The sequence below is a fragment of the Opisthocomus hoazin genome, chromosome 5 (genome assembly GCF_030867145.1).
Source record: "Opisthocomus hoazin isolate bOpiHoa1 chromosome 5, bOpiHoa1.hap1, whole genome shotgun sequence".
Lineage (NCBI taxonomy): Eukaryota > Metazoa > Chordata > Aves > Opisthocomiformes > Opisthocomidae > Opisthocomus > Opisthocomus hoazin.
The window spans coordinates 47,588,560-47,609,157 of record NC_134418.1 but is presented as its reverse complement, the minus strand read 5'-3'; the positions used below and the strand labels follow the sequence as shown (position 1 = coordinate 47,609,157).

The 20,598-nt window shown below is 38.5% G+C and overlaps 1 protein-coding gene across 6 annotated transcripts in view; it reads right to left on the bottom strand.

The window, feature by feature from the left end:
• The window catches only part of DCLK2 (doublecortin like kinase 2), a 95,146-nt gene that overhangs the window by 40,999 nt on the left and 33,549 nt on the right, over nucleotides 1-20,598 (bottom strand). For 4 of the 6 annotated variants that reach the window (XR_012764028.1, XM_075421111.1, XM_075421110.1 and 1 more), the window contains exons 3-5: nucleotides 9,269-9,371; nucleotides 6,751-6,852; nucleotides 5,382-5,432 (exon numbers count right to left, since the gene is read on the bottom strand). Coding sequence is in view for 4 of the 6 variants with exons in the window: in XM_075421111.1 (XP_075277226.1) it covers nucleotides 5,382-5,432; nucleotides 6,751-6,852; nucleotides 9,269-9,371 (256 nt within the window). In the remaining 2 variants the exon portion in view is untranslated. The remainder of the gene's footprint in view (nucleotides 1-5,381; nucleotides 5,433-6,750; nucleotides 6,853-9,268; nucleotides 9,372-20,598) is intronic. The other 2 variants (XR_012764029.1, XM_075421109.1) reach the window with 1 other exon arrangement.

The window sequence follows — 20,598 nt, the reverse complement described above, 5'->3', positions numbered from 1 at the left end:
ATAAAAGCAAACAAATGTAAGAAAAGATGAATAGAAGTCAAAAACTCTTAACTCGCTTTTAAACATAACATAGCATTTTGACAAGTTATTGCTCAAGTCTGCATACAAAGACCAAACCGGACTCCTCAGCATTTAGGAATAACTGATATGCTTGCATGCCACACAGCTGTGCCCCCAGCACTTCGGTGGCTGGATATGGGATAAAGCAGACACACAAACATTGCACTGTCATTCTAGAGATTAAGAAGGCCTATTCCATCCTATGCCAGTGCAAGAGCTTTGGGCAAATACTAGCCACAGCCTTTTAAAATTGTGTAATTTATTGTGATATCGCACAATAAAATATGGAGACAGAAAGTGTTCATAAAGATGTTTGACCCTCCATCTCTCCTTTTTGGACCAAAGCCTTACTTCCTAGGTAGCATGTTTCACAGAACACAAGTTGTTTTATTTGTTTTTTCCCAAGAAAAGCAAATAAACAAGAGGTATGAGCTGTTTGGATAATAAAGAACTTAAGCAGTACTTCAGAAAAATATCGATTTAGGGGGAAAAAACCCCAACAAAGTAAAAGCTAGTAGGTTATTTCTGAACTTCCAAGAAGTTCAAGTGTCTGTGAAAACAGACAATATCCTCCCTCCTGGCTTCAAGAGCCCATTAATTTTCAGTCCAGTTTTCCAAAAAGGCCTGATACAATATCTGTTATATCTCTGGTGACTTCAATGTAACTTAGGTGAGTCCTTGCATTTTTCTGAAAAAGACAAACTGATAGTTGTAGTTTAAGCTGGCAGCCATCAACTAAGCACTAGACAGCCACTCACTCACCCCTCCCTTTTTACCCCCAGTGGGATGGGGAGGAGAAACGGACAAACAGGGAAACTTGTGGGTTGAGGTAAAGACAGTTCAGTAAGACAACAAAGGAAATACTAATACAACTGATAATGTTACTAATAATGATGAATATGCAGAACAAACTATATACAACACAACTTTTCCCACAACTCAATGACTGATTCGCAGCCAGTCCCTGAGCAGAGATGATGGACTCCCTGGATTTTCGCAAATTTCACAAAATCCCCCAAAAAGGCCAAACTCCCAAAAACGGGTGAACTCTCAGACAAGAGAGGATTCAAACTTCTGGAAAACTGAAAAGCCGATAGCCTTCTGCCCCACCGCCAACCCCATTCATAAACTGAGCATGACATTCATGGTATGGAATATTTCCATTGGCCAGCTTGATCATCTGCCTGGCTGTGCTCCCTCCCAGCTCTTGCATGCCTGCTTATTAGCTGAGTGTGAGAAACTGGAAAAAGTCCTTGATTTCATAGCAGCATGTCCTGGGTTTGGCCAGAACAGGGTTAATTTTCACCGGAATCCAGGAAGGGGCACAGCCGGGTGGGCTGACCCAACCCCAACCTGGCCAAACAGAGCCGGGTATTCCATACCATGTGCCGCCATGCTGGGTTCCGGTGGGAGGCGGGGGGGGAGCGGGGTGGGGGGAAATCACTCACAGCTCGGGAGCGCGCAGCAGCCGTCCGGGAGAGAGCAGCTCTGTTCTGTGGGCTCTGTTCCGCTGGTTCGTTTTGTGTTTTCCCCTTATCTGTATTGATGTTGTTCCTGTTCCCTCTGTTTGCTGTTCTGTTAAACTGCCCTTATCCCAACCCACCAGTTTCTGCCTGTTTCTTTCCATTCTCCTCCGCACCCCGGTGGGGGGAGGGGTGGCCATGTGGCGCTTTTGTTGCCGGTGGCAGCCAAACCATAAAACAGCAACAGTGTTATCAATATTCTTCTCCTCCTAAATCCAAAACACAGCAGCTAATGGGAGGAAAATTAACTGTATCCCAGCTGAAACCAGGACACTGATGAACTTCATTAACTAGACAGAATAGCACACTGTTCCTCATACACAAGTATGATGCAACATTATCTGATACGACATTATTTTCTCTCTAGCTGAATCTCTTTTTTCCTGAGAGAGGAAAATACTACACAGAAATTTAAGAGCTAAAAATGTTTCATAGCTGATTCTTGGTGAAGAATTATTTTTTCAGAAAGACAAAAGCAACTCTGGCAAATAGAAGGTTCACTTCAAAGTAAATAAGTTACACCCGCACATATCCTTTACACATTCAGTGATCTGTCATGGGTTATGCATCACTTCTTAACCAGTGCTATTGGATCTATTTTACAAGTGTCTGTTAACCTAGTACCCTAACATTCTCCGAGTGCTGAAGATGCCTTCCAAGCACTATTTTTTACAACCTGGCCAGTCCATCTGCCAGTAGGCCAGGCTAATTGCACTGCAACTTCCACAAATCCCTGTTCTTCAGAAAAATTTCTTTCTCTGATGTGTGATGTTAAGATATAACTAATTAGCATTCAGCTACAGAATAAGTCTGTCTTGAAATCTGATAGCTTGGATTTGCATTCTCAGATCTGTTATAGGACTAAAAGCTTAGTCTTTTCTACTAAAAGTATTCACTACGTTTAGAATGTTTTTGTCTTAACAAGGGTTGCCTGTAAGAACAATAGGCAAATTAATTAAGCGTTTTTTTAAGAAGCTAAAAGTATTTATGAGTATACGTCTTTCCTGCAGACTTCTTTTCATCATTTTGTTTTAGATCACCTTCTTGAAACCTGGCATATCAATGCATCCTTGTTTCACAAAGAATTTGCAAGTATCATGATGAAAAGGGCTAGTGAATGCTGTCTTACTGGTTTCTTCTTCTTGCATACACAATTTGCTCTAGCCATTAGAAAAAATACTGAGCTGTAAAGTTCATGACAAAAAATGAGATATTTCAGCAGGACACTTTGCTTCCAAATGACCAACTATTACTATAGGAAGAAAAATTTTTTGTTTATTCACAAATTATTTTTACACATCTCACAGAAAGGTCACTATTTCCTGAACACGACCATTAAGGCCTACACTATAAGACAACCTTATCTGTCTCTAAGTCACTACCATCTTCTTAGGGATCGACAGAACCACTGAACTGCACCCATGAAACTGGCTGGTGAACATAATCTTCTTCCCTCTCACAAATGTCTAAGAAAGAATATCCCAGCCTACACTGACATACATTAGCTCTTTGCTAATATCTTACATACACCTGGTGGACAATGGTGGTGTTCTGAGCCAGGGGTGAGACTAGACGACTTCCAGAGGTCCCCTCCAACTCTTGCCTTTCTATGATTCTACAACACATAGTTCTACTGAGGATCCTATTTAAAAGAGCTGTCTGTAGATAGATCTTTGACAATCACAGAATCACAGAATCTTAGGGGTTGGAAGGGACCTCTGTGGGTCATCTAGTCCAACCCTCCTGCCGAAGCAGGGTCACCTACAGTAGGCTGCACAGGACCTTGTCCAGGCGGGTCTTGAATATCTCTGGAGAAGGAGACTCCACAACCTCCCTGGGCAGCCTGTTCCAGTGCTCTGTCAGCCTCAGAGGGAAGAAGTTCTTCCTCATGTTCAGATAGAACTCCCTATGCTTCAGTTTGTGCCCATTACCCCTTGTCCTGACGCTGGGCACTACTGAAAAGAGTTTGGCCCCATCCTCCTGACACCAACCCTTAAGATATTTATAAGCATTTATTAGGTCCCCTCGCAGCCTTCTCTTCTTCAGGCTGAACAAGCCCAACTCCCTCAGCCTTTCCTCATAGGACAGATGCTCCAGTCCCCTCATCATCCTCGTAGCCCTCCGCTGGACTCTCTCCAGTAGCTCCTCATCTTTCTTGAACTGGGGAGCCCAGAACTGGACACAGTACTCCAGATGGGGCCTCACTAGGGCAGTGTAGAGGGGAGATGTCTTCTGAGATCCACTGCATGTGAGTTGTGTACTGTAACAACAGTGAAAGCTGCAATTGGCCCTGTGCAGATGTAAAAATCTTGCATCTATAGGGAGTCAGCCAACTGCTTGTGCTGGTTTTGGATGGGGCAGAGTTAAAATTTTCTTCATAGTAGCTAGTATGGGGCTATGTTTTAGATTTGTGCTGGAAACATTGTTGATAATACAGGGACGTTTTCCTTATTGCTGAGCAGTGCTTATACAGCGTCAAGGCCTTTTCTGCTCCCCACACCACCCCATCAGCGAGTAGGCTGGGGTGCACTAAAAGGTAGGAGGAGACACAGCCGGGACAGCTGACTCCAACTGACCAAAGGGATACTCCGTACCAGATGATATCATTCTCAGCAGTAATACTAGGGGTAAGGGGACTGGCTGGGCATTGGTTGGTTGGGGGTGAGCAATTGTTTTCATTTGTATTAGTTGTCTTTCTTGGGTTTTATTTCTCTCTCTTTGTTATTTTCCCATTAATTACAGTTTATTATTATTATTATTTTATTTCTATTATTAAACTGTTCTTATCTCAACCTGTGAGTTTTCTCACTTTTACCCTTCCAGTTCTCTTCCCCCATCCCTCTGGGGGAAGAAGTGAGTGAGTGGATGTGTGGTGCTTAGTTGATGGCTGGGGTTAAACTATGACACTGCTATATCAGACAGCAGTACCGCCCCCACCCCCCCCCCAAAAAAAAAAAAAAACCCAAACAAACAACAAACCCACACGAGCAATTCATTTTTGGCACAATTTTGTCTGCTGCTATTGATTTTCTGATTATTTAATGTATATGCAAAACTTACCTTTCTTATCTATTGTATAAGTTATTTGAGGTTTCTTTTGACATGTAAAGCAGCCTGAATATCCAGAAAAAAAATTCTTCTCTGTCATTCTAAGTAGTACATATAAGGCTAAAATTCTTTAGCATATTGTATGTTGAAAACTGAAAAAAATCTATCGATACGTTTTAAATTGTTAACTTCTAGTATGGTCCAAAGTATCAACTTATTTGCTAATGAAAATGTATGTTACTTGTTTTATAAAAACTTTCACTTTGAACTGAAGGTTCAAAGAGGTTTCTTGGTGTTTTAGTACTTAGGCTGAAATAACATAAAAAAGCAAATGAAGGTAAGAAACTGCAAATAAAATGAAAAACTATGATATGCTTTTGCACTGCTTTTTTTCAGCAACTCTTACCCCTATCTTTTTATGCTGGCTGAGATTTTCTATTATAATACACTTTATAATACACATATGAATGTATTGCTCCTCAGAATGCTACATATAGTCAAACTATATCTTTACAAATTTTAACTCTGACACCATTAGCAGATGTCCAACAACTATAAAGCATCATTTATATTATTCACTCAAATGATGTACTTCAAAAAAACACCTGCACGCATTGTGTCTCGGGTTCACTGAATGCAAAACGAGTGTTTTAAGCTTGAAAACACTGACAAATATGGCAAAAAGAATACAGGTAAATGGAGAGGGAGGAGACACACTAATGATACACAGCCATAATAGTAATGGCTCACCTGGGGATTTTGCTGAAAAATAAGCACTGGAGTAGTGGCCACCCCTCTTCACTGTACTCATATATTTGACACAAAGGAAAAAAAGACATTAAGGAAAGAAGTTATTAAACAGCTCTGGACAAGCATGAAAGGAAGAACGGTAAATAAAGATATGTAAACACTACATGAGAAAAAATGGCAAGTAAATAGAAGGCTAAATACCAGACACTTTGGATAAAATTTTCAAATTAACCTAACCAAAGTGGTGTTGAAGTAGAAATAAGTAAGCAAATGACAGCATTGATTTCCAAATAATTTGCATAAAATTCATTGTTGGTAGATACGCCATGCGATCTCACTGGCGTTAACAGGATTGCATGAAATGTAGATCAGTTGTGAAACTTGCCTTTCATGCTACATTTTTCTTTGCTGTTACCGCAATCCTTCTCTGAAGCTTTTTAGTTAAATATTCAACCTTTATAAACATTCCACTTTGAAAGAACCCAAAGACACAAAATTACTTTAACCAGCATCAGTTAAGCAAAACAAATATCAATATGGAAATAAGAATCTAGAACATGCTGCAGTTTTAAATACACCCACAGGAGCTCACATGTATAGTTACATTCAAAACAGAGCATCGTATATTTACATGTTCAATGGTTTGATTTCAGGGCTATTTCTCCATGTGTGAGGGGAAAAAAATAATCAAGAAATTAAATGCAGAGGTAACAAAAGGAAAAAACTCCAAGTTTCTCCCTTCTATTTATTTGCATAAAAGACCCAATAGTTGGAACAAATGGTGTTCAGCCAAACTGCTGGCAAAAACACCATCTGAACCTTTCTCTGAAATTACAGGAAGCACAGGAAGAAGAAAAAAATTTCTCTGTTAATGGGCAATAACATTCCAGAACATCTCCTAATATTACTTGTAACAGCAAAATCCTGTATTTCTGACAATACTTGGCTTATATAGGAGAAATCTTTCAAAGTCAAAATACTTAATGGTATATTCTAGTTCAACGAACATGAATTTAACCACATAAGTATCCTGTAGGTAAGTCTTGAAAAAAATCAAGTATCATGCTGAAAGTACATCCCAAGTGTTCAATTAGCACAAATTATTCCAATGTTCATAAAGTGAAACTTTTTGTGCCTGTTAATTAAAAAATAGAAACCACATTTCTTCTCAGTATTCAAAAATAAATGCAAATTTTATTATAAATTAGTATTAAATCTATGTGACAAACTGAAAAAAAAAAACGTTTTTCCCTCAGGAAACAAAGCATGGCACTTGTATTTCAGACTGCGACAACAGTTTTGTCACCCCATTAAACAAATTCTAACTTTAAAGTATTTTACATGTTCAGCTCTTTCCTAGAAGTAGTACCTGAGGCAGGTGATTTGCTTCGACGTGAAGGTCCTGGACTTTTGGACCCAGCATGCTTCATGCCAGATGATCGGGAGTAAGAGGACTTCATAACACGGCATTCTACAATAGAATAGATAGAGCAAGCAGATACGAGTTTTGACAACAGTTCAATGTACAGGCTTCCTCCAAACAGTGCTGTTGCTGTTTGTTATTCAGAAAATGAACATCAGTATTTTCTAAACATGCTTGCCCAACCGAATGAAACAAATTTTTAAGAGCAACTCAGAACTTTAACCTACATACCATACAAACATATTTGAGATACTCAAACACTGTATGTCAACTTCTACATGTAGTATTTCTTCATGTCTTGAAGCTGGATTATTACTATAATTCAAGTTTGTACCTATGCACAGCTGAAAGAGGAAAGAAGTCAGTCGATGCCAAAGTTCTTTTAATAATGCAGTAAATCCTGCATGCTGTAATGGCAGCTTCATATAGATCAACCGCACAGCAAGCCCCATTTACTTTCTTTTGCAAGAAACTGATGTTGTGACCAATTTTTAAAGAGGTGAAAAATGTCTATAGTTTCCAAAAGGCTGGGACAATAGATTATTGCCATTTATCCATCAGCTATATGTCGTTAAACAAAAGACAATTTAAATGGGAGAGGAATCAATAGGCATACATACATTGACAACTTGTAAAGATTTTAATTCCTACTGTTAGCATCCACTGCAAATCACTCCCAATGGAATCATATAAATTTCCCTCCTAATTTTGTCCCTGTTATTCATCACTATGGTGTCAATGCCATCACTATGATGCCATGTCACCATCAAAAATAGTAAGTAAAGCTGCATGCCCTGCCAGTCAAGTCATGTTCCACTCTGTGCCCAACTTGCTTTTCTCCATTAAGTCCTCCAGAGTTATTAGAGGATGCAGGGACCACTAAAGCTGAAGAGACAAAGGGAGGAAAAAACCCTCCATCATTGGGTTCTCAGAAAGGAAATGAGCCCAATTAGTCTGTACGGTGTAAAGCGAAAAGCAAACTTGTGGCTTTAAAATATGCAAGGGAAATTACGATTTTGCTTTTCCATTCCTGCATAAGAATAAAAATCATATCTTAGCTAGTCTAAAACTATGTTAAAAAAATACCCTTCTTGTCACCTCCACACTAGCTGAATCAACATAATCAGGCAGTTCTGAAAAAGCAGCATGCCTGCAATAACAATAAAATGGAAGCTAGCCAAATCCTCCATGCATCCAAATGTATGGACCAGTGGTTAGATATAAACCTATACTTCTTGATGTAACTGAAGATTCTGTAATGAAATTACGTCGTCTGTAGAAATTAGAAAACAGCAGGTGCTTTTGCTTTCAGTTACCTGAGAGCAAGGCAAACAGCCTCTCTTCAAATAATCTGATGATTCTTGCCAGGGCAAGTTTTCTTTACCACAGATTAATTTTTTCATAAAAGAAAATCAGGATGATTCTACAGCTGAACCAATATAGACAGAAAAATCATGTCTAGTAGGGTCTGTAGTGATAGGACAAAGGGCAATGGTTTTAAACTAAAAATGGGTAGATTCAGACTAGATCTAAGGAAGAAATTTTTTGTGATGAGGGTGGTGAAACACTGGCACAGGTTGCCCAGAGAAGGGCTAGATGCCCCATCCCTGGAAACACTGAAAGTCAGGTTGGACGGGGCACTGAACAACCTGATCTAGTTAGAAGATACCCCGCTCACTGCAGGGGGGTTGGACTAGATGACCTTTATTCGTGCCTTCCAACCCAAACCATTCTATGATTCTATGAACATGGTGAAAAAAACCCCCAACACATATATGATTTGATATTCCAAGCCAATTCTAAAACTCCCTGGTAAAGGAGAAAGCTTTTTCCTTGAACTTACATCATAAATTATCTTTTTATAGAAAAAAAAACTTTCGTAAACAAGTTAAATTTATGATCTGTCAATTGCAGGCAGCATGGGCACAAAGTCACGGTTTGTCTCACCTCCTTCCCCACCCAACACCCCCTATAACCTCACAATATAAACAGGCTCAACACTTCATCTATAGCAGACAAGACTGGAACATGTGAATTTTCTAGTAGGACAATTCAAGACCTGAAATTAGCGTGGTTGCATACGCGATTTTTCAAAAATCTCATGAAGACAGCAATATGGAAATCATCTTACATTCACAGATGTCAGAAGTGAACATTTTAAACAGATTTTTAGATCCATTAGATCCATGACTGAACCTTTTAAAATTCAATGCTATTCTCCATGTAAATTTAGGGACAGGTCTGTTTTCCAAGAAAATGAGTCAGTTTTCTTTGTGCATTTTAACAGATTTACAGAATCCAGATGATGATTTGGAAAAAAAATTTTCATCCATAGGAAAATATATTCCCATGTGTATTTTCCTAAATCACACAACTCTTGAGGACTGAAGAGGGGGCTGGGTGGGGGAGGAAGAGTTCTGAATGAAGTTGACTATTTCAGTGGGTTTAGGATGTACAGTCTTACCGCTGTGATCCAACACAAAGTCGTCCTGAGCATACCGGTATTTCTCAGGCCCACATGCAATGAAGACGTCATCATCTCCAAAGAAGTCCTGCAAGCATGTCACCTTGACAGCAAAACATGCAAAGCAAAATAAACAAATGCAGTACTTTCAAATACTATACCTTCAGTTTGTCATCAACAATGAATAAGTTTGTATTTTCCTTTTCAAAGTGATATCATAACGTTTTTTATAATGACTGAAAAGCTCCAGTTCTCATGTACTTCAACTCTCCCAGTAGTGCCGGAAACCTCAGGGTTGAGAATGTAAAATATGACTGTCTCTCACCTCCAAGAATGCCTTCTCTTACATTTAACTCCTGTATTTTTTCCTATAACTACATATACATGCTGATGACTTTGACAAGACCAGCTGTAAACACTACTCAAGCATCAAGTTTCTTGTATTCTTACATTAATTGCTTATGGGAAAATCTGCCAAGTTAAAATGATTGCATATACAAACTTACTTTTTTATGCTCCAAGGCATTTAATTCCCATGTTCTAATGTCCTGTTAAACAAAATTAATTCCCCCTTTTATTAAAAGGTACCCCACATTCAAGAAAAAAAGAAATATAAAGTCCTGACGCTCTTTGCAGCTCACACTGTTCTTAATTGTCCCGGTAATAATATTACAATGTATTTCAAGAAGGATGGGGGTATCAGAAAAAAAAAGTCTCAGACATTCTTTAAAAACACAAGATCAAAGACCTTGAAAAAAACCTCACTCTTCAAAAGTCAGCAAAAGTCAGCTTGTGAAGGAGCAAGTGTCTGCTTTAAAAACAATAAAACCAAAATGCCACAACAAGAAATCCCACTGAACTCATTCTAACTCCCTTGTAAGAAAAAAAAGTGCTTGCTATTCTTCAAGTGTAACTAGATTAAAATTTTACTGTATAATTTTTTCCTATTCTTTTTACCACTGCACACCCAAATGAGATCTGTGAATAAACACTACGTAAAATCTAAGAAGGTTAGCACCATTTGGTAAAACCATGTAATTAAAGAGGTAAAACAAAAAATTGCTTCTAAGGAAACTAGCTTTTTTTCCTTCCCAGATACCTGTCAACACCATTTGCATCTTTTACCCGCTGTGATAACAGTAAACATTGGCAGAACTACAGGAAGGAGTCTCTACTGCCTGCAGTATTCTGAGAAATACTCAGAATATCAATGACCCTCAGCTCTCTGCAAGAACACTCACACAGGGCATTCACCAGCAGCACAGTTCTCATGGCAGCTAAACCAGGAATAACAGCCGATGCCTTCCCAGCAAGATCCTCACTACATGCAGTACCCAGCATTTGCATCACTGTATCATGTGGCCAAAGGACTCCAGCCACCACCAAAGTCCTTTTATTGTTATCTTACCATTGCAATGACAATCCGCTCTCATTGATGAGAGACATTTTCAGCTGTACTCAAAACCACTGCTTCCAGTTAACTGAAGAAGCAGTAATAACTGGATTCAAAAGGCCTTACAAATTTAAGAGAAGTTTTGCTAACGTGGGATTTATTCCTCTCAACTTAATAACTCTCTCTACTAATAAGAGGACTGCTTATCGTTTCCACACATTTCAGGAATCCAGCAACCAACCCAAACCAACCACTACAGCAAAAGCTGTGAGAAAGCTTTCAGAACACTTACTTCAGTAGCACTGCAGGACATGGGCAGAGATGTTCTGTGAGCCAGAAGTTCACAGCCAAAGGCCCACAAACCTGGTGCCATTTCCACAAGATCTGCCTACCCACCACTGCTCTACTCGTGCCCACAATACCCCTGTAATGCTCTTCAAGCAGGTTAAGAGTTAAATGCTGTGGTTTAGCAGAGCACAAAATTAATCTTTCTGTTCTGATTCAAAGGCTCCCCCTCACCCCTTAATCCATCTAGTTTAACATCTGAGCTGAGAATAAGAGGGGAGAGAATGACAGGTCTTATGTCAGACTGGGAAATACACAGAGACAGAACTGCATGCAGCATCATCCTTTTGCTGTCTGCGGAGCAAGTCTACAAAGAAGGGTCAGATCTGTGCACAGAAGATGATGGGAGTATTCTTAGAAATGAACCTTAAAATATTTTGTAAATGGCTGTTGGGGAGGGGAATAAAGAACTTTAAGAAAGGTATGAATTTCCATGCATGCTTTCCCACATGTTCATGTATATAGTTTACCCAAGCAAGAATACACAGAGTAATCCTAAGGACCAGTGATTCCTTTCCTAAGAGTAATCCTAAAGACCAGTGATTAGGTAAACTGCCGGAGGTGGAGCTCAGGCTAATGCCAGCCTCTCAGTCTGCTCACACACTGTGTACCTGAACTCTGTGACCTTCACCTGTCTGTCACAGATCAAGATAGACTTTAGTTTATTGTAAAAGATACTAAACTACACTTCTAACTGGAAGCCAGACAAATGCAAGTATGAGAAAGATTGACAAAGATGCTCGCTATCTTCCAGCAGTGAATGCTGGATGTCCTTCCTCTCCCTACAAATAGTCTGGACTGGCTACACATAAAATACATAAGAAGAAAAAAAGTATTGAAAAAGTGTATTCAACAAGGAATAAAGATCTGCTAGCACTCACCAATCCTAAATAACCACACATTATGAGGTGAAGGAACTACTTTTAAAATCAAGTTCATGGAAATCTTCTGTTTTCCTAGAAGTACAATCTAATGGTTATTTTTCGAGGCCTTTATCGTAATAAAGTCAAAGGAGCAGCTCCCAAGGTGCACACAGATTCTAAAATAACAGTCTTCATTTCCTACAGAATTAAAATTAATGTATATGTTGCAATTAATAACAACAGGTTTTTTGCTCACTTAGTGTACAAAAAATTATTAAGGGAAAGCTGAAATGAATAAATCGTTTGCATGGGATTTTAAATGCTGCAGGTCCACTGTGGTCTAACTTGCAAATCACACAGTTCCACTCCAAAAAATATCTATACTTAGATGATATAGCAATTTTTATAGCTTTGAGCTGGATTCAATCAGTTTAGAAATTTAAAAATAAAAAAATTTTGAACACATTGATTTTTTTTTTTTTTTAGTTTCATTATTAGTAGAACTTGTGTATATGAATAGCATGTCAGTCATTCCACTAAGTTGGAGATCAAGATTTGGCTTGTCAAACTAGCGTATGACAAATGCTGCTTCTCTTTCCACCAAGCGTTTATAGTCTCTTACCCATTCTTTGTTTTGCTGCACTTGGTGCTAAAAGAACTGTTCAGTCCTTCAAAATATTTCCTAAAACGCCTTTCAAACAAAGATGGTATTAGCCAAGCTGCATATAAGTGTACCATAGCAAAAACAGTCAAATATGTAGTCATTAATCCAAGTAACAACTCTTTTGCTAGTCCTGATGCTGTGAGCTTCTACTCATGAAGATGAAAATGTGAAAAGCTTTGGACACCTTGAAGAGGTTATGCACCAAAATGAGATCTGATTTTCAATAGTGTTGAGAGATTTTTTGACATTACAGTCATTAGCTAATTTCTGAGATTCAGATCTGGCCACTTCCTAGTTTACATCCACAAAAGCTCTATGCAAGTACTTAAAATGCATGGTTTCCATTGGTGGCCTTGCAGTAAAGCTCAATTAGATTGTCTCTCTCCTGTCTGTGGCTTTAATTACCACAGCTAATGGTCTCTTAAAAGAACAAGATGAATGCAATTTGTTTGTCCACAAAACAAAAAGAATTCTATTTTAAATCTGCTTTCTTTTTTAATGGAAGCTATATACAGAGCCGCACAAGGAAAATTTTTAGGGTTTATCATTATAGCCAACACTACCAAGGCTACAAGTGTCACATACACATATTTTAAAATATGCTTATATTTCTGAGAAATATTTATAACCAAAGAAGTTTGCTCTTTCCAGAGAAATACTTCTTCAGTCAGATCAAGCTACTGGACTAGAATATACAAATTGTGGTCTATACATATATCCCTTTCCTATTACCAACACATAGGCCTAGAAATGCAATTTACACCAACCCCTACTCCCAACTCTGAATCTAACAAGCAGAAGATAGATTCCCACCAGAAGAAACAGGAACAATGATCAATCTTTTATAGACAGAATTCAACAGGTATTTATAATTGTCCTTTATGATGAAGTTACAATTAAAAAACTTGAATGATATAAACAAACCTTTATCCACAAAATGTTTATTCTCCAATCTCTGGAGGAAAAAAAATATTTAAAAAAAGTTGAGAGACTGATACAATGCAGGTTTTATGAACACCTGAAAAATTACTAAAGAATTCAATTCCTCTCAAATTTTTAACACTAATGAGAGTTTGGTAACCACATATCAACACCCTCCAGGCAGAAGCTCACTGAGTAAACTGTATTTACTCCAGCTGTACAAATATGCTTCATTCTAAATGTAAAAGAAAGAGCTGTAAAGACAAAGTTTGGCTTAATTTAGTATGGCTGATTCAATTTAAGTAAGCAGCAACAGGACTGTACAGTTTAAGTCTGAAGAGCCACACCCAGTGTCTGGGGAAAGCTGCTCTGGATGACAAATCCTCTACATCAGCTGAAAATGGAACTAATAAATCAAAATGGGAAAAAGATATGGAAGTTTATTTGTATTTGTTTTAACAATGGAAGAAATATTTATATCTACTGACTTCAAAACAGGATATGGTGTAAATATTTTAAAAAAGGAAGCACATAACATAGGAGGCAAAAGGAAAACTGGCATGCACAGTAACAGCTGGATTTGTGTATGCGTTTTCAGCTCAGCAGTAGTGACAGGCATTTGAGGCTGAAATTCTTAAACAAATGCAGTGATTTTTTTCCATGAATTGCTGAAAAAAAAAAGTGAATAATTTATTAAATATCAGCATGACAAATCTAGATACAACCTCCCTGCTACTGCCTTCGGTGTGAGGGGTCTCCACATTTCTGCTGGGAAATGCTACTCCTCTTTGACTGGGACAGATTACAGCTATGCCATCCTGACAGTTTTGCCCTTTGCCCCTTTGCATCAGCCTTTATTCCTGAGCAAGCAAAAGTTGAGTATGTGTGTATTTTGCTGGTCAGGTCATATTTGTAATCATCATTCTTGCTTCACCTTTTCAAATGAAGTTAGCGCTGCCACTTCTTCTTCACTGCCACACAAACGTTCTCATTAAAATTGCTGTAGTGTTTTCCAAGCTGTCAGGCTTACAGTTTGAGGGTTCATGTGTGTCCTAAAGTGCAAAACCCAAGGAAAGCAGTCCTGCAGAAACAGGTCAGTTGCCTGTTTCCTATTTCAGTTCCATCACCAACAGATGCAGACTTTACATTCAAAAGGAAGAGTTTCCTCTATGCAGCCTCAGGAACTCAAAAAGGAAGATGAAAAGGGCACTCCCACTCTTTCCTACTGAGTATTGTGATTTTAACACAGATTTTCTTACCTCGGAACTTCCCCTTGGTCTCTGCACTTTCACAGAAAATCCTGACCAAGGGAAAGTGGGTGTATGTGTTTAATCAATAATCTTAACTACTTACTATGCCATCAATACCCTTCATGACTGAAAAAAAGACTGGCACAAAAGAGATTCAGTACTAGCTTAAGGCAGCTGTTTGCCTGGTTATAATGTGTCACATATCCCAACATGTCTTCAGTAAACAGTCAGAGAATAGCCAGATGGGTAGCTAGAATATATCCAGGAAGTAGAAATACTGAGAAAAGTCAAATCAATGAGTCCCTGACATGCCCTTTAAAAAAAATACTGGAATTGCTAGTATTCTCTTTTTAATGAGCAACCTATTCATTTGGTAGAAATGCCAAAGTGTCGAAGACAACCATGCTAAGTGATTTGGACGCAGGCAAAACAGCAATTGTTCAAGAGCCAGCTAAGTACGGAAGCCCACATTTTTGTTGTGGCTTAACCTCAGCCAGCAGCTAAGCACCAGACAGCTGCTTGCTCTCTGCCCCCCTCACCCTGCCACAGGATAGGGAAAATAATGGGGAAAAGTGAAAACTCATGGGTTGAGATAAAGACAATTCAACAGAAAAGTAAAGGAAGAGATAATGATAAAGATAATAATAATAATAATATAAAGATATACATATACACACACACAAGTGACGCACAAATGCAACCACTCACCACCACACGAACGATACCCAGCCTGTCCCCAAGCAGTGATCACTGCCCCCCGGCCAACTCCCCCAGCTTATATACTGAACATGACATCATATGGAACAGAATATGCCTTCGGCCAGTTTGGGTCAGCGGCCCCAGCTGTGTCCCCTCCCAGCTTCCCATTCACCTGGCAGGCCAAACCAGTGTGAGAAGCTGAAAAATCCTTGACTGCCTAGCAACAACTGAAAACATCAGTATGTTATCAACATTATTTTCATCCCAAATCCAAAACACAGCACTACACCAGCTACCAAAAAGAAAATTAACTCTATCCCATCCCAGCCAAAACCACGACAATTGTATACCAGAACAGCAACAAGAAACACTACTATGTCAGATACACAGTAAATCATGTCAAGTGATAAGATTGCTGGTATAGAGAAGCAGCACTTGACACTTGCAAAAACTTCTGTTCCTTACCAGCGCATGTTCTCTGTGACAGCTCTATTACGGAGTCTTTCTGCGTATTCCCAAATGAAACAAAATTACACACCACTGAAATGAGGGTAAGCAAGCTACTAATTTCTAATGCAATGTTTTTAAGAGCTCAAATGTTACTAAGACTAGGTACACATCCGCCCAAAACAGCCATACGGTAGTCTGGGGAGTCTTAAAGCTTGAGGACATATAACTGTGGGATTGATAGACACCTTTCCTACTGGCTGTAGCTATAAGGACTATACAATGCATCATAGTAACTTCCCCAACCCACAACTTCCATAATGTCATTAGCAGACAGGACAAAAAAATAAATCTCCTTTGTTCTCTAAAAATTATTGGAATTAGGTCAAATACCTCTTAGTTTCTGAAGTTTAAATGCACAATTATTTTGTCTGCAACTAAAACGTGAAATACAGTAACAGAGATCAGATCATGCAGAAAGAACGCAAAAGTACTGTGTTACAAAATTTAAAAATTCATTACCTGATCTCCTGTTATATGACTGTGCATCTGGCCAGCAAATTCACTTCTGATTTTAAAGACTGTGATTTTCCTTTATATTAATGTCCTATATTTCTTGACAAAATAAAGAAACTTTAAAAGTGGAATTTGTTTGTTTGCAATTTACTCAGAGGCTCTAAGACCTTTCTAACAGTCACAGTTAATCTGTGAAAAAAAGTTTATGATCTTTTTTTCCTCTATAACTAATTCAACTAGTTCACCTGTACTTCAGTCTTACTCTATAGAGTCCCTTTTTAACCCATGCAGTTGGTCAGCTTGAGAGCAGTTCCGCTGCAGTCAACGGAATTATTCACATTCATAAAGCTATACACAATCACAGCTTGTGAAAGGTCTGAGGACCTCCCCAGCTCTGCTGGACACTGCAATAAAAGTATAAAACAAGTTTGATTTCTAGGCCAGAACTTCCATAAGACATTGTCTGATTTACAATTTGAGGTTTGGCATCTGACACTCTTTTGTCTTGTCCTTCAAGTTTATTAAATTCAGTAAACAGTGAGAGAAAAACTAAGTTTTCTGGTTTTAAAAATTTGTAAGTGTTGAATTTGCTTGGCTTGGATAAAGGCAGCTTGTTAACCTATTTAGGGGAAAAAAAAAAAAAGAATACTGAAACAAAGGCCAGCTTCCTAAATGACTATTTAACCAATGGCTGTGTCACATTATTACAGTCATCATTAGAAAATGAACTTCCTTTCACTGATACTCTGTGATGAGGAACAGCAGTGAAAAAGGAGGACACAAACTCTTCTGTCCCACAGGGAATATAAAGAGTAAGAAAGAAAACAGAAATGTTAAATCTTTGTCTGCTGCCTTGTAAACAGAAAAAGTCTGTCAGTAAGCCCAGGAAACGCCTAACACAGTATGACAATGCAGAAAGACTGCATAAACAGACTGGTCAGGTCACTGCAACACATACATACAGCCATACAGCTATTGGGAGCAGATGACAGAATAGAGCACATACCACATTTTAGTTTTATTTCAATTTTGAACAGATTTTTGCATATTTTTTTTAACATCTTGAATTTTAATTCAGAAAATGAACACATGCAGAAATGGAAGATCGCATTTGAGTGCGATTCAAACAGGTCATCCTAACTGCAATGGAAATGACAGTAAGAAAAATAAGCTGCAGAAATATGCACAAGTTAAAGTGAGTTCCTACACATATCCATTTCTTAAAGACTTCCAGTACTGTAGGACTTTCTGGCAAGGTCCATTCACCAGTTTTTCCAACGGGCAAAACTGATGTCTTTCTGCAAAATCATATTTCAATTGCACTGATTATGTGCAGCTATTTAGTTATCGAAGCCTTACTAAACATGGCGTAAGTGGAAACTGGAAACATAATTAACAAATGCAGCTCATGATATGACCATAATCCAGTTTGTCTGAAGAGAAAAAAACAACAGTGTTTTCAGTTACAAGACAAGGATTAGATCTTTGCCCATAGCTGTATTAATCACAGCAGCTCAAAAGTCAGCGTAACAGATTCTTTCCTTAAGTGGCATAACTGGGAAGCCTAATACAGAACCAAAAATAGCACCTGACTTCACACAGCTAACATTCCATCTTACCACCGAGTAGCTAGTCTAAAAATAAAGGCTATTTGTATTATGAAAGAACATTAGAAGAAAAAGTGTACATATAAGGACAGATAGCTGGTTCATCCAATTCAGTACAATCTTATTTATTAAATAAGTGCCACAACACAAATGCAGTTAAAATGTTACACCAATTTTTTCCATAAATTTACCCCTTTTGTACTATTATACAAATCAGTGCCCTTAGCTAATCACCCTGCTTGAAAAAACACAGCATTCACATATTATGGAGAATTTAAAAACAATGAAATCCTATGGCCCAATATTCAATGTACTTTCATTTCCCTGATTCTTTAGATCAGAAGAGTTGCTGTGGCACGCAGCGACAATCTACTGCAATCCAAGGTTTCAACTGTTCATGGGCAGACAGTATTTCCTGGAGTGGTTACAGAAGCAGCAGTTCTTTAAATGAGAACTATTTTTCCACAGATAAATAAGAAATTCAAACTGAGTGTTTGTGGTCAGCACAGAAAGAATTAAAGAAAAGCTAGAAATCTGGAAAAGTCCTTTGATGAAGGGTACAATAATTTTTCATGAATCTTTAAGCTTTAAATGAAAGTTTTAGTTTTACACTGGAACAAATTGCTCAGAGAGGTTGTAGATGCCTTACTCCTAGAAACAATTTGAAGTGAGGCTGGATGGGGCTCTGAGAAACTTGATCTAGTTGAAGATGTCCCTGCTCATTGCAGGGGAGTTGCACTAGATGACCTTTAAAGGTCCCTTCCAACCCAAACCATCTATGATTCTATGTTCTTCCTGTGGCTTGAATTGTTCATGTAGTAGCTGCTAAAGCCAGGTTTCTGTTCAAATTCTGTTAAAAAAAACAACAACAAATCAAGTAACTCTAAGATTCAAATTTTAGTTGAAATGCATGACTCACTGCAATTTAATTTTGTTAGGTGGAGATATAAAAATGTATTGTTTTCTGAATTCCTGGTTCGTGGTTTCAATCTTGAACTCATTCAAAGCTGTTTCTCACAGAACTGCAATAGGAGGGGAAAAAGTTTAGGTACCCTATAAATTCAGGTGTCTCTCTCAGTTTGGTCTACTTCATATACACCAATTCCCATAACAAGAAGTCTTACTAAAATCCATTGAGCTCCTTGCAGACTAGAAGGATGCTTTTTACATGAATTTTAAGTTTTGTTCATTTCACATTTTTAACCCTTAAACTGCTTCATTTAATCAGCATTCTATCTGTTTCAGTACAACTACTCCACTTCCAACTAACCTTGAAGTTCTATGCTTATAATATTAGCTTATAGGTTTTGCAATGCTAATTGCTTGTCATACATTCAAAGAGCGTGCAAACCTTTCAAAAGCATTTGTTTCTTTAAGTATCCTCAATTAACTGCAAAGCGGAAATCCAGAAACAAAATTAGCTTATGGATGCTCTGTTCACCATTTCAAACAATAAAATTCCACAGATGAAATAACAAAAATTCAGTGTAAAAATACAACCATACATACTGGGAAGGTATTTGGGTCTCACCAAATTAGCTTCCATGCTTACTCTGTTTTGCCTGTCATGAAATATTGAGGTCTGTTGAGCTTGTATACAACATCTGGAACAGTTACGCTAGCCTAGGGGTATCAAGTAAAAACAATGAGGATAAAACTGATTAATCGAAAGATCAGATGCTCAGAAATGTGAGTAAAGTTACAGTCATACAGAAAACAGAAACTGTACTTTGTAACTGGCTTTCAGAGATCCAGTTCAATTCCACTAGCTCCTAACTTTTACCAACATTATTTCTAAGCCTGTGGCTGCTGCTTCTGTATGCTTTACTAAGAAGATAAACAGATGTAAAACACATTTCAAGATGTAGAAACATCGTCAGGCTCTGGCGTCCTTAGCACATTCTTCAACCTCGCAACATCTTCTAGTCCTGGAGCCCTCAGCACAGGAAAAACATGGACCTGTTGGAGTGGGTCCAGACGAGAGCCAAAAAAACGATCAGAGGGCTGAAACACCTCTCCTGTGAGGAAAGGCAGAGGGAGCTGGGGCTGTTCAGCCTGCAGAACAGAAGGGTCTGGGGAGACCTTACAGCAGTCTTCCAGTTCCCGAAGGGGGCCTCCAAGAAAGCTGGAGAGGGACTTTTCGCAAGGGCCTGCAGTGATAGGACAAGGGGTAATGGCTTTAAACTAAGAGGGAAGATTTAGATTAGATATAAGAAAGAAATGCTTTACTATTAGAGTGCTGAGGCACTGGAACAGGGTGCCCAGAGCAGTTGTGGATGTCCCCTCCCTCGAACTGTTCAAGGCCAGGTTGGATGGGGCTTTGAGCAACCTGGTTTAGTGGAAGGTGTCCTTGCCCATGGCAAGGGCATTGAAACTAGATTATCTATAAGGTCCCTTCCAACCCAAACCATTCGATGATTGTATGATCTTTGATTTCATGTTTAGACAACAAATGGATTATGAAGACAGCGGAGAAGCAGCATTCGTAACGACTGACAAAAGAACAGAGGTATCAATACTGTTATACCAGGAGTCCTGTCAGAAAAAAAAGGTGATTCCATCAGCTTCTCTTTAAAACAAAACTCAACAAAATCTCAGACATGTTTCTTCCTTCATGTCTGAAAA